The sequence below is a fragment of the Dermacentor silvarum genome, chromosome 11 (genome assembly GCF_013339745.2).
Source record: "Dermacentor silvarum isolate Dsil-2018 chromosome 11, BIME_Dsil_1.4, whole genome shotgun sequence".
Classification (NCBI taxonomy): domain Eukaryota; kingdom Metazoa; phylum Arthropoda; class Arachnida; order Ixodida; family Ixodidae; genus Dermacentor; species Dermacentor silvarum.
The window spans coordinates 97,405,498-97,418,901 of NC_051164.1; the positions used below are offsets into that span (position 1 = coordinate 97,405,498).

Genomic DNA, 13,404 nt, shown 5'->3' on the forward strand with positions numbered 1-13,404 from the left:
CTATGTGGAGTAAGGATAGTAGTTTTATCGGCTGCATAAACTTGCACACAATCATTTAATAAGTGAAATAACAAGCCTAGTCTCAGCGCGCGCAAGCAAACATGAATAGATCACACTCGATGACCGCAGACAACCGTGCACTGTCAAAACGCTGGCGTGAGCCAGTGCGGCTGCCGCAGTGAGCGAAGGTTCGTGTGGTCTATCGCTTCAACGGAAACTGAGCGACGAAAGCACAGCGCATACAAAGATCAGAGCCATGTGGAGATGGCTTTCAAGATACGGTGCACGCGACAGCCCTCAGCCACGCAAAGTTCACAGGTATGCAGTTACTGGAAGAGTAGAAGCCGCGCCCCCTCCCTCCCGCGCCGCCTTCCCGCTTTCCTCCTCTCGCGTGGGAGATTGAGTTGCCAGTTCCTCTTGCGCCCGGTCGCAAGATACGCATTTGGTGCCGCAGCTAAATGTTGCCTCCTCTCCCATTCACCCACTGCCTTTCGTACGATGAAAGACGCCGCGTTTGCTCACCGCCATGCTTTCGCTCTTCGTGAAAGCATGTGTCCCTCACGCACTTTCACTCGCACATTTCACTCGTTGATTAGAATTGGGCGCATCATTGCACTTTTTAGACAACTTGAATTTCGGTATTCGATTGTAACACGAGGATCGACTTCAGGTAGCAGAAATCTGGAAAAAAAATCGCGTTACAATCAAATAAATATGGTAGTACGAATATGTGACCCAAGAGATGGAAGTTGCTCAGCTAAAGTGACATTCGTTTGTCCCACACCGCTTTCTTGCTTTTGTTTTTGCACACCGCATGAAAAGGCGAGAGCCTTTGGTTCAAAATGGAGCAGACTCTGTCTTAGGGGCAGACGAGGCCTTTAGAAAAGGAAGAACAAGCGCATCAGCCACCCGATTGCCAGTCTGACTCTTCACCAAGTCCACGGCCGTATGCTGCGTGGAATTCGCACTCCTCTGACATCTTGCTTCCCTTCCCTTCTTGGCGTTCAATGTAGCAGACAACACTGCCTTGAAACGTGTTTCATCACCATATATGTGCCTTTAAATATCTTTCAATGTGTATTTGCAGAATTTACAGAAGAATAAGAATGAGTTGGAGCTCTTAGGGAAGGTATTACTATGTTATGGTCGGCAGCTTACTGCTATCCTTGAAAAAGAAGTGTACAATCATCGCATTCTACCAGTACTAGCATAAGGGGCAGAAACTTGGACGTTAGCGATGAAGCTTGAGAAGAAGTTAAGGATCACACAACAAGTGATGGGATGAAAATTGGAGGACGCTTAAGCTTCGCCTTCAAAAGTGGAACGTGATAGCACTATCGGGCTCCGTTCGTATCACAATTTTCTTTGAGTAGGCTTCACTGCAACACACATGAGAAAGCCAGCTTACAAAGACTAAGCTTACACTGATCCTCTTAAAGCCGGCTTCACTTTTAAACACAAATGCAATGCTGGGAAGACATTTTTGCAGGAGCAGTTTAAGCCGTCTTATATCAAAATATGAAGGCCCTAGGACTTCTCTTTATAATTTTATTAATTGTTTGCTGTTTCACCGAGGCGCGCGCGTGTCCAAAATTTAGAAAGGCTCGGTTTTCAACATTCCCCTCAATGTTGCCTAGAACCAAAGTACAGCGAAACACCATCGCCTTCTAGAGTGGAATGCGAGAACATTCAAAGATCCCTGGCTGCTTATCAGGCATTTTTCTCGTATATTCAAATTACAATCCGACACTATCACGCCTGTAGGTTGTGGTTAAGTCGTACTTTATGATTTTTCTGACAGATTTTACTTTGAGAAATTAAATTTTTGTTCACTAACGCCTTGTGCCACGTGGAGGGCCTGTGTGGTTGGGGTGGTTCGGGATGATGTCGTTCGGCATCTGGCCTAAATAATTATGCCTAAATAATCCGACGCCGGATTTTCTGAGACACGGGGCCCTTAACGCTGTCGCGTTAAAAATGTTTGGTGTAAGCTTAAGAGATAGGAAGACAGCGGTGTGGATTAGAGAGCAAACTGGGGTAGCTGATATTGTAATTTACATTAAGAGGAAGAAATGGAGGTTGGTAGGTCGTGTAATATCTAAAGTGGTTAACGGGTGCTCTATCAGTAACAGAATAGGTGCCAAGAGAGCAGGGAAGCGCAGTCGAGGGCCGCTGAGAATTGGATGGTGATATGAAATTAGGAAATTTGCAGGCATAAGATGGGGTCAGCAGGCATACGACAGGAGTAATTGGAGATTGCTGGGAGAGGCCGTTGCACTGCTTTGGGCATAAATAGGCTGATTATGACGATGAAGGTGTATTCATTGTTTTCAGAAAAACCCTCCACTACTGCCACGGGAAATCCGTGGCCCCCACGAAGGCGTGGTGCCTCAGGACAAGGGAAGCGGGTCAGGTCAGGGTTCCAGCTCGCAGACGGTGTGGTACACAACCGGGATGGGCGGGCACACCGAAGCGAGCGCTACACCTGCCGAGGCCTTTTCCTCAGTTCGGGAGATACTGGCACGTGCGGGAAAGCTCTACCACAACCTGGCTCAGTCCATAGAGGTTCGTTGGCTGTGCCCTTAAATGTTGCTGAACTGAGAATATTGTAAGATGAACCTCCATATAAGAAATTATAGAATATATAATAATTTCCCATGTCTTATTTCAAACTCTGGTGCCAGAGAAACCAAGAACGCAAGGTTTGAGACACTATTGGTTACAGCAAAATGATTGTTTGTTCACTAGTAGCTGGAAATATACATTTTGGTAGCAAAATTGTCAAAGACTCAACAAGAGCAACTTAAAAGGGCACATTCTGGATCCACTTTTGGTCAGTGGCTTGGTGTGACTGGCTTGCGCCGAGCCAACAAGCCGATCTCGTGTGATACTGGATATAACAAAGGCATTTTTGTGTCGGTTGTGACTGTCGTAATGAGGCGCAATTGTAACAGCTTGAGTTGCGGGATTATTTTTATAGTGATATCTTAGTTCAGCAACAGACTTCGTAGCAGTAACTATTTTTTTTCTTGGTGTCCTCTCTTCACTGCCATTGCAGAACCTTCCAAGCCATGGGCCTGGTTTTAAGTATTACGATCGGGTGAGTGTTCACTGCTGCAGATTTGCCACTTCTGTAGCATTCTCTGAGACATGGCAGAGTAGAATGCCATACACTCCGAGCACGAGGCCATTGGCTTGATTCCCAGCTACAGTGACTGCATTTTGATGGGGACAGATCCGAAAATGCTTGGATGCTGTTCCTTCGGGGCATGTTAAAGAATATTGCGGGGTCAGAATTAACCTAGAGCCCTACACTATGATCCCTCTCGTAGCCACTGCATTGTTTTGGAATGGTAAACCCCATTGATCAACTGATTGATCAAGCATTGCATTGTTCTTTTATTTTCCTAGGAGATGTTGTTACTTAAAGCAACATCGTGTGCCACAGTCATGTGCCTGGAGCAGTGCCTCAGCATCCTACAAGAAAGCAAGGTATGCATTGGTACACAAGCTAACATTAGACACGTGAATATGGTACTACCGCATCCTTTCCATCTCTTGTCTGGGCTTGATGCCCGTAGCCTGATGAATGCACTTGACTGAATTGAAAGTGGTGACGTAACACAAACTTCCCAGAAGTGAGGAAGATGCTTTTGGCATTCCTGGCAGTAGTATTATTTGCTCCAGGGCTAGTCACTGTGACTGTATCTGTCTTCAGCATTACTGCACAGTTGACTGACTGGTCTGTTCTGTCAACAGGCGCTCTGCAATCCCGCCGGCTTACCTACAAATTCCACGGTCGAATGGTTGGAGCCATCACATTGCAGTGACAGGTGAGTAAATTTTCAATCACCGATGTTGTTCTTTTTTCTCTTTTTTTTCTCATTGTACCCATTGTAGTGGCTCTTTGTGCCTCGCATTGTTCTGCGCTACAAGATTAGTGGATTACTGTCTAGCAATAGCCAGTGGCTTATCATTGTACAGCCTCACTCAAAAGTATGCAGTCCAAACTACGTAGTGAGCTTTGAAGGGTCACAGGAGACCAAATGTTAGCAGGGGAAGGGGGGTGTTCTGTAAAGTCTTTCTAGTGGACTGTCCATTTTGGCTGCTGCTGAAATGCTGATTGGCTGGCCTGGGGTACCACTGAGAAGGAGGCAGGCGCCCCCAGCCTGCCTCCTCCTCGCCCATACAGCTCCAACCAATCAGTGGGGGCCAAAATAGACAGTCCACAAGGTGGACACTAACAGAATACTAAAGCGTATCTTTCTTTTTCAATAAAATGAGGCCGAAAATTTCCTGTGCATTGCAGTGAAATACAAAACCAAAACTGCTTTCGTGGTGTTTGTGTGCTTTACCGCATAACACGGATGCACTGCGGCGAAGGCTGACTTTATAAATCCGACCACTAGTGTGCTACACACATTAGACCCTTGCCCATTTTTCTTGTTAAAAAAGTGGGTGCGGTTTAGATTTATACTTTATTGAGGAGCTTTAGTGTAATTTTTTGTCAGTTTTTTTCATTGGACACAGAGTGGGCACATTTAATCCGGGTGCGTGTCTGAATCAGGGAAATAGCGCCAAATAAATCGGTGATGTGTTTTGGCGGGTTTTTTTTGTGCATCTTGCTTAATATGATCAATTTTGTCGGTGTCATCAGGGTCGAATTAACAGAATGTGACTGTATATATTCAAATGTTATGAAGAGGGAAGTGTGAACAATGACATTATAGTGCACAGCTTTGGTAGACAGGGAGGTTTTAATTGCCAATATCCTGTTTTGATGAATGATTTCATGTTTCAGTGCAGGCAACACTTTGTTCAGGCAGTGCTACCAAGGCTAGAGAGACTTCTCTCTCTGCTTGCATTTGCGCCCCAAAAAATACGTGCGCCAGACATGAAAGAAAGATTTATATATACGTCACAGTGATTTGATGTACCCATCAAGTCTGATGCTTTTATGACACAAAGCATGAATTTAATCATTGAACATGACTTGTTACGACATGGAAGGCGTCGCATATCTCAACCTATTTGCCATCGAACAAACAGAGTAACATATTTCTTGCGCTTGTGACCAATGCATCCTAGAAACACAACGGTGCACAAAGAATATGTAATGTGACGTAGCCTTACGTCCAAAATTTGTAGTTGTAATATATGAAGTAGGTATCCCGTAGAAAGTGCCTCAGATCAGAAACGTCTGCTCTGCGAAACACGTGGAGTGAGACTTCTGTGACCACACTATTTGCACAGCTTCAGCAGCATTGCTTGCCATGGTGTCAAATGGAGTATAGATCTTAAAATTTTGCTGTAGACTAAGACATTATTGGGCATTTAGAATCTCAACACGGTCTGAATCAATTTGGTAAACTCAGAAACATGAGGCTGGTTTCTCTGTCTCTCTCTTTTAATCGTTTTTTGCAGTGCACCGGACGGCAGTGGCAGCGAACAGGGCTCCTCTTGTAAGCTGGGCCACACAGCAACAGCTTCGGGCAGCTGCTTGTCAGGCCCAGGTAACGTCAGCGCCCTCAGCTGACGCAAGTGTCGCCTACTGTGAGGTTGCCAAGGAGAAACGTCTCTCATACAAAACTCTTAAAATGAAAGTCGCGAACAGTGCCACGTCGGCACGGCCATTCCAATTGTTCACAGTGTTTCGAAAGGGCATTTTGACAGTCCCGGGCCACAAAAGCAGTTAGGAGGAGGAACCGCATCATCGGCAGTACCGCACAGTCGAGGTTGGAGTGAAGGAAAATCAAGGCATGCACCATAGGACATGACCAGGGGCCTAGCCGGAGGGAGGGGGGGGGGGGGGGGGCGCATTGAGAACATGAGCACTCCCCTGAAATTTTTTTGTACCAGGGTGCTCGTTGCCCAGCTCCCCCCCACCCCTGGTCTGGTCAGGTGTGTGCCCCCCCTCCCTGCAATTGCTGGCTATGCCACTGGACGTGACAGTGAATAGCGTCCGTTTCTGCATTCCATCCTCATCTGTATGGTGCTGTTGACAATGGATCATTTAGCATTTTACCACATTTACCGTTGTTAGGAGGAGAAACTTACCATTTCAGGCAAGCAGCCAGGTCATGTCACGTGTAGGAAAGTGCATAGAATGGCATGGATGACAACCAGTGACATTGAAAAGGGAATCGTAGGGGGCGTTAGTTACACTCCCACTCTGCACCTTTGCAGAATAACTGCCTCTGCCGCTGGTGCTTTAGAAGGACTGTGCAGTGGCAGTAGAGAAAGTGTAGTCCACATTTCCTGGGACTGTTCACACGAAGCATTTTACTCATGGGTAAAATGACCCCCAGGTGGTAAAAATCTTTGCACGTGTGGCAGATGTGGCACAAGTTGCCGCTCAGTGAGTTATTGAGTGACAAAGGCATTGCAGGAAGTCTTACTCCTTTTTCACTCAGCAGCTCACTGTTTCACAGGTTACTGCAGTTGTGCGACCTTCTTGACTTCAATTGAGTTGACCCACGGGTAAAATGTTTCATGTGAGAAGCCCCCTGGAGTTTCTTCCTAAGCCAAAACATGCAGGTGGGACTTTTGTTAGGCTCACCAGGGGTCAGTTTGTTAGCATGCACAGGGAACTGTTGCTAGGCAAATGTGAAAGGTCCGATAATGCGGCAGTCCATGTTAGCTGGATTCTCGTGTCACCTCTGTCCATACCTTGCTTAACCAGTATTGTATTTACAAGAATTACTATTTTTTCTCTGCCCTTTCTGTCTGCCATGTCCACGCCTGCTTTTGTCAGCAGTGGGAGAGGCAAGTTCGCTGCACTGGCCCTTCTGAAGGGAAAATCTATTGACGAAGCTGTGCTCCTCAGTATGCACAGCTGCTATTACATTGCCACAAAAGTAACCTTGCTCATATACGTCCAGGAGTCTTAATTCACGTATGGTTGTGTTGCTCAGTGGCATACTTAGCTCTTCCACCTAAGCCGCTGGCTTGCTTGCAGTCGAGGTTTACACAAAGGTCAACTTACTGCTCCTTTTAGCACTTCACAATGCCTTTTTACTGTCACTGTTACATGCAGCACATTACTATTACGTCTTGAACAAACTAAAAGTATTCATTGCTTGCGCTGATGTCGGGGGCCAAAAATAGAAATTCTGCATTCCTTCACACCATTAGCACGTGTGAACAAGACTGGCATTAACCATGATATGACAGCACTGTTACAACGGTGTTGACGTTTAAGTAGTGTTTGACAAGTATCTGACTAGTAATTGACAGTGAGGGAACACATGACCTATAATACCCTCCACATTCATCATAATCAAAATCTTTAGAATAAGATTGTGTGAATTTTCCACACTTGCTGCGAGAAAAGTTTGCATGTAGTTTACGAGTTTCTTCGCTGCACGCTATGTGCATTCTCTGCCCCTTGTCGCATTTTGTGGTTATTTCAACTCGCCGCAGTGGCTGTATGGCTACGACATTTTACTGCTGAGCTTGAAGTCGGGGCTTCGATTTCCGACCGCAGTGGCCACATTCCAGTGTACGTGGAATGCAAGAATTCTTATGTACTAAGATTTTCAGTACACATAGCCCCAGCTGGTTGAGGTTAATTCAAAGGCCCCCACTAGGGCGTGCCCCATTGTCAAATTGCCTTACCATGTTAAAGGGACACTAAAGGCAAATACTAAGTCAAGCTAAAGTGATGGATTAGTGCTCGAGTATCTCTAAGGCGTCAATATTATCGCGTACAGAGCCTTAGTAATCGAGAAATTGAGGTAAATGCAAGACACGATTAGAGACTCCCCCGGGACATTGAAGTACTTGCCCGATGACGAAGGCACTCCTCATTTAAATTGTGTCACTAGTACTCAACCACTCGTTATAAAACCATCATTGCACTGTATATAAGACGAAAGAAAATGCTGCTTGACCAGTTCTATTTTATTTTTAGAAAAAAGAACTCATTGACATTACACCGTTGACAACGACGCGGGCGGTCGAAAGGTTTCGTTTTTGCTCGACTCTACGCCGCCCGCGCTTTCGCGTTTCAGTAGTTCTGTTATCACGTAGTGCTGCGCTGGTTTTGCTGGCGCGTTAAACTCGCACGAACTGCAAGTAGTAGAGAAATCCACTTCCATGTGATGTCGCGGGATGCCCGAATGGTCCACGCCACTTGACCAAAACCAACTGCAGCGGCTCATCATACCGCTGTCTGTCGAGCGCTGTTTTACTCACCGACAGCAGCAAATGGCGATGATGACGTATGCAACGTCACCACTCCCCGGTTGGCGTGGCGGGAGATTTGAATTGCCATGCAAGTATTCGAAGCCCTTCAGATGCAATTTTCTCGTAAACGAAGTTTTTTCATTGCACGAAACAAGCGTTGAGAGGTTTCTTGAATGGTATTTAAACAGTCCACGTTGATTTAGTATTTGCCTTTAGTGTTAAGTCCCATGAATTAATGCAGTCATTCAGTCTTTTATCATGTAATTAATTCAGTTCTTTTTTTTTTTTCTCTTTTTTTGTATTAGTCTTGGCGTTTCAAAAGCACCTATGTTGCAAGAGTGACTGCGGAGGCCAGTGATGTTGCGTTATGCTAAAACATAAGTAAACTTTTAGCATAGCACAACACCATTGGCGCAATCGCGATCAGTATTACAGCTAACTGGTTGCTCTAGCGCAGGTTGTGTTTTTTTTTTTTTTATCAAAGGAACGGTGGCATCTGTCATCCCAGTGATACAAGTTTGTCCTTCTTAGGACAAATGACGCCACATTTACTTACTATTAGAAAACCAATTAGTAGGAACCAGACGCACCACCAAGTGGTACTAACTCTTGGCAAAGTTCGAGTGTGAGCAGACCAGCAGTTTTATTGGCAGGGCGATCTATGCCTATTTGCCTGAGCAAAACCTAATGCCAATTGCTAGAGGGGCTTATTTCACTTGTATCATCTCCCTGTTGTGATTACATAACAATGTGATGCATTAGCAGAGACATGTTGAAATTTGTACCCATTTGCATAGTTTTCAATTGCACACGGCTCCACTCCATGTAGCTGCTGCGAGTTGCTTCAAGCGACAGTATTGGCGGTAGTGTTGCTAGAATTGCTGCCACTCTTCCAGAGTTATACTACGCTGATGCAACAAATTTGTCGAACAACATATTAACATCCTTTTGACACTATGCACTATCTGTAAGAAATGCTAAGAGCACTCCACTTCTAACCTGATATAGGCATTGCATTTATTATTTCAGCTGAGTGCATGCACCGAGTATATCTGCTGGTGAAATTTCCATAGGTGCACAACTGATTATCAGTATCCTTTCACCAACTCTTTAGCGGTTAGTGTCTTAACACGGTATTCAACTTCAGCTTAATCAGACTTTCTGGACTGTAGTCTTTTGACGCAGACAACAGCGCTAGGCCAGGGCTTACCGAACTCATATTTGACAGTGCAGCCAGTGCCACCTGTCACAGGTGCTGCAAAGCAGTGAGTTCTCGCCTGCCTGCTGCGGTGGGTCACAACGGGCATGTCATGCAAAATGCTTGAATGTGACGAAGAAGGGGAATCGAGGGGCTCAATTTTTTTAATACTGACAACCATATGAAGCCAACAGATAATGAAGCCAAGGGAAGCACGGGGGAAATTATTTGTAGTTTTAATTGAAGTGTAGAAATGATAAGTTAAAGGAAAATGAAAGTGAGCAAACGAAACACAACTTGCCACCGGTGGGAGCCGAACCCACAACCTCCACTTGTTCACTTAACCCATTCGCTTCCACAGCTGGTGGTCCACCGGCTGCTCAAAGAATGGCTGTTTCTGGCTATTTTTCATAGATGGCAGCACATTAGAGGCTTTTTTTTCTAGTTGTTTTGGGTTTCGCGCACTAGGTGGACATATTTGTCTACACTTTCAGCAGGAGTTGTTTGTGAAACAATGGAAAGCTTCCTGTTCGCCAGACTCCGCTCTGTTGTTATAGCCGTTGCAACCAGTACTAGATTCGAAAAAAAAGCGTACAGGCTTCTGAGTGGGCTCATTTTCTTCAGCACATACCATCGTAAACTGTGAAACAGAATCATTCGATGCAGTGCTTAGTTTATGAGGGCCTAGTTAAAAAGCCCAAGAGGCATTTTGGGTGCAAAAAAATGCAGAAGTGCACTCCGCGTTCCTGACGTTGTTTTAAACTATTTTATGCTCACTTTATAGTTTTTTTTAACTGCATCTGACATAGAAGCCTTTTTTGAACAATATAAATCAGACATTTTGTAAATGCGATGCCTTTAGCCGATTTTAGAGCAATTTTCTTACAACGCGGAACACGCTCAGTGAAGCAGGAAAATGTGCCACAGAACACCAGGCGTGGCGGAGCGCTGAGCGGGCGGAAGCGAAGGGTTTAAACACTGCCTCTAAAGGCAGCCTCTCTTTTTTTGCATTTATTTTGACAACTAGCACTTGTTTAAAGGCTAGCACTGTACATGAAGCAAATACAGTTTGTGATGAGCGCAAGCTATCAACTGATTTTATTTTGATCGAGAAGCATGAAATCAAATGCCATGCAGTGTGCATTAACAAGTCATGTGGAAACTTAATTATTTTGGTAGCGGTTCATGCGCACATAACCTCACATTTGGGGTACATTGAGGCTTCTTACACACACATTAAAAAAATTAATGTTTTGTCACGAAGGCAGAGGACCTGCGCAGCACAGAAATGTGAGAAGCGTACCTAATTGCGCGTAAGAAGAAATGGATGCTTGAGTATCTCGTCATTTGCCTCAACAAATCCAGAATTTGTTTGCGCACTTCAAGCCCACTGCATTACTACACATGATCCGTCCTCTCAGGCAGGAACCTGTGCAGCATAATGGTCAATTTGTTGCTACCAAACACCAGAAAGTCAGTTGATAGTTTGCGCTTGTCACGTACTGTATTTCCTTTGTGTATTTTGTCAGTTGGGAGGTCATAAGTCAGTGGAATAAAATGGACTGACTAGCACTTTTCCCTCCATTGCCGAGCCCTGCATTGTTTCACACTGCGCAGCACGTAGCAAGCCAGAACCATTGAGTGGCAGCCCTTGTAGCTGATGGTGCAGCCCACGTTTCCAGTTTTAACGGCATCTCTCATATTCATAATGCCATGGTCAGGGGTAGCTTAAGGAAGCTTCTTATATTGAATCTCTCTCTGAACACATCTTTAGAACACTACTTCTCTTAAGGAATTTGTAAGCGGGCATTTTATGTGCTCAGATTACGCATCGCCAACTAGATCAAAACTACTCAACATTCTTTTCGAAGCAGGGTTTTTATCGCATTGCCCGAGAAGTGCAGGTTCTCCAAAGCTAGGCCAAAGTGTAACGGGGCCCATGCTTTTGTTGTGTCAAAAAGCGAACCACTGTGACCAATAAAAGTTGCTTTTTTCCATTTCAATTTCACCGTGTCTGTTGGCTTCATGGTAGTCGTAGGCACAGCCTCCCTTGCATGTCAAAGTGGGCCGTCTGTGGTACAGTAAGTAGCATGCATATATGCTGAATGCTTTTTGCCCGACACACGCAGCTTGCAAACTGCACTGACAAAATTCACTTTTGTTATAATTTAACTTTTATTCTCAATTAATTATCTTGCAGTGTTAAGCATGTGCGCTAGTGTAGTATATGAACCTATAGCTGCTTCTTCTCTCTCACTTTTTTTTCTCGCATTCCTTTATTTCTGTTGAAATGCACTACAATATATACTTTCTTTTTTTAACTTTTGGCCAGACATTTTGTAATACCAATCAAGGTCACGCATTCCAAGTTTATTATAAACTCTTGTATGACGGCCTCAGAACAATTGCATTGGCAGTAGCTGTGTGCAAAAAAAAACGAAAAAAGAAAGACAAATTGAGTGTTGGAGAGATAATTGTGCCAGAGGCAGCAGGATTGCATTTTAGCTACATGTTCTCCAAACTCGCAGGCGTTCCTGAAGCTCTAATGTGACAGCTTTTACATCGCATAGCAAGGTAGTGTCTGTGCCTTCTGTACTTCACTAATCTGATTGTGATTACATGCGTGATTACCGCTGCCTTGGAACTCCAGCCCACCAAAATGCATGCAAGCTACTCGATACATCTTTTCTGAGATTGAAGTACTCCCCATCATGATTAACTCGGTCACTTATAGTTTTAAAATTTGAGCTTCAGCATAGACTGTTTGAAACGAACGTTATTAGTTTAGTAGTGCTGAAAATATTGTTTCATTAACTTCATTAAGCTGGGACAGAAAATCTTGCTTTGGCATGAACGGCGATTTCAGAAAAAGGCTCACTTGTTGTCTGCACACTTGTTCACTGCATCTACAAATGTCCTGGTTTTCAGCTCCAATGAATTGTTTCTGAAATAGCCGCACATGCTACTACACCTGCTTGAAATGCATCGCCACTTGTTTCGCAGCGACCTAGCCACAACAATAAATCACTGTATAGGACATTGCGCAAATGTAATTTCCAGCAGCACAACTTTCAATCAGCCAGGATAAAAAAAGAAAATCCAATCTATTTCTCTTTTTGTGCGTAGCAAATGTGTTCAAAAGTGGTACAGCCTTCGCAGAAAAAAAAAAGAAGCCATTAGGGAGATTTATCATTTCAGAGTCTGCAGCATAATGTTATATTCGTGAATCGTCTGCTACTAGAAGCCTCTCTGGGGCAGTATTTTGTAAAACTTTTTTTTTTTTCAATTTTTTCATTTAAAATTTTCTTTTTTGCTCTTCACTAGTGGCTAGCATAATGCCATGCCTTTATTATCTCCAGCATTTGCCACTTGCTGTGACATTATAAGTGAATCGGAAAATAGTCCGTTTTCCAAAGGAAGAAGGTTAGGTTAAGAGCTATCCAGAAGTGCAAGCACAACTACGGGCTAATTGACATAACTGCCATCAGCTGCAGTCACGCACACGTTGGCTATATTTCTTCTGATGAATGTTGTACACATGCTGTTCTGAAGAGAGGAGAATGCTCTTAAACATGGAATGAAAGCTAGCAAAACAAACCGTCAAGTCGCGCACTGTTTTTAAGGTTAGCCAACAGCTGAATTATTTAAACTAAGGCTTACATTCATGAGTACGAATATATACTGCGGTTGTTTTGTACAACAGGTTTAAATAACCTTGCCCACCTATAGTTTAGGTAAGACACTGGCGGTAACCTTTATTGTCTTACTCGATTACAATTATTAATGCCTTAATAACCATAGTCACTGTAATTGAAGCCAGTTCGTGCTTTCATCTAATTAAGATGAAAACACGAAAGTTTGATGCAGCACCATAGACTGAAGATTATCTTCTGACTGAATAGTATGGTTGCGCCATGAAGATAGAAGGACACATGAATCCTTTAGATCACAGTAAATGGTGTTATCATTTTTGTGCATTGCGATAGTGCTGACCACAAAGACAAATACGATGTAGGTGC

The 13,404-nt window shown here is 44.1% G+C and overlaps 1 protein-coding gene and 1 long non-coding RNA gene across 6 annotated transcripts in view; both read left to right on the top strand.

Moving 5' to 3' along the window:
* LOC119433339 (oxysterol-binding protein-related protein 11) overlaps positions 1-13,404 on the top strand; it is a 48,125-nt gene that overhangs the window by 3,596 nt on the left and 31,125 nt on the right. For all 5 annotated transcript variants that reach the window (XM_049659231.1, XM_049659229.1, XM_049659230.1 and 2 more), the window contains exons 7-11: positions 2,335-2,565; positions 3,059-3,100; positions 3,412-3,492; positions 3,760-3,833; positions 5,425-5,513. In XM_049659231.1, the coding sequence (XP_049515188.1) occupies positions 2,335-2,565; positions 3,059-3,100; positions 3,412-3,492; positions 3,760-3,833; positions 5,425-5,513 (517 nt within the window). The remainder of the gene's footprint in view (positions 1-2,334; positions 2,566-3,058; positions 3,101-3,411; positions 3,493-3,759; positions 3,834-5,424; positions 5,514-13,404) is intronic.
* On the top strand, positions 5,520-11,388 carry LOC125941600 (uncharacterized). Its single transcript, XR_007464471.1, has 2 exons — positions 5,520-6,292; positions 6,432-11,388. It is a non-coding gene; the product is annotated as an uncharacterized LOC125941600 (long non-coding RNA).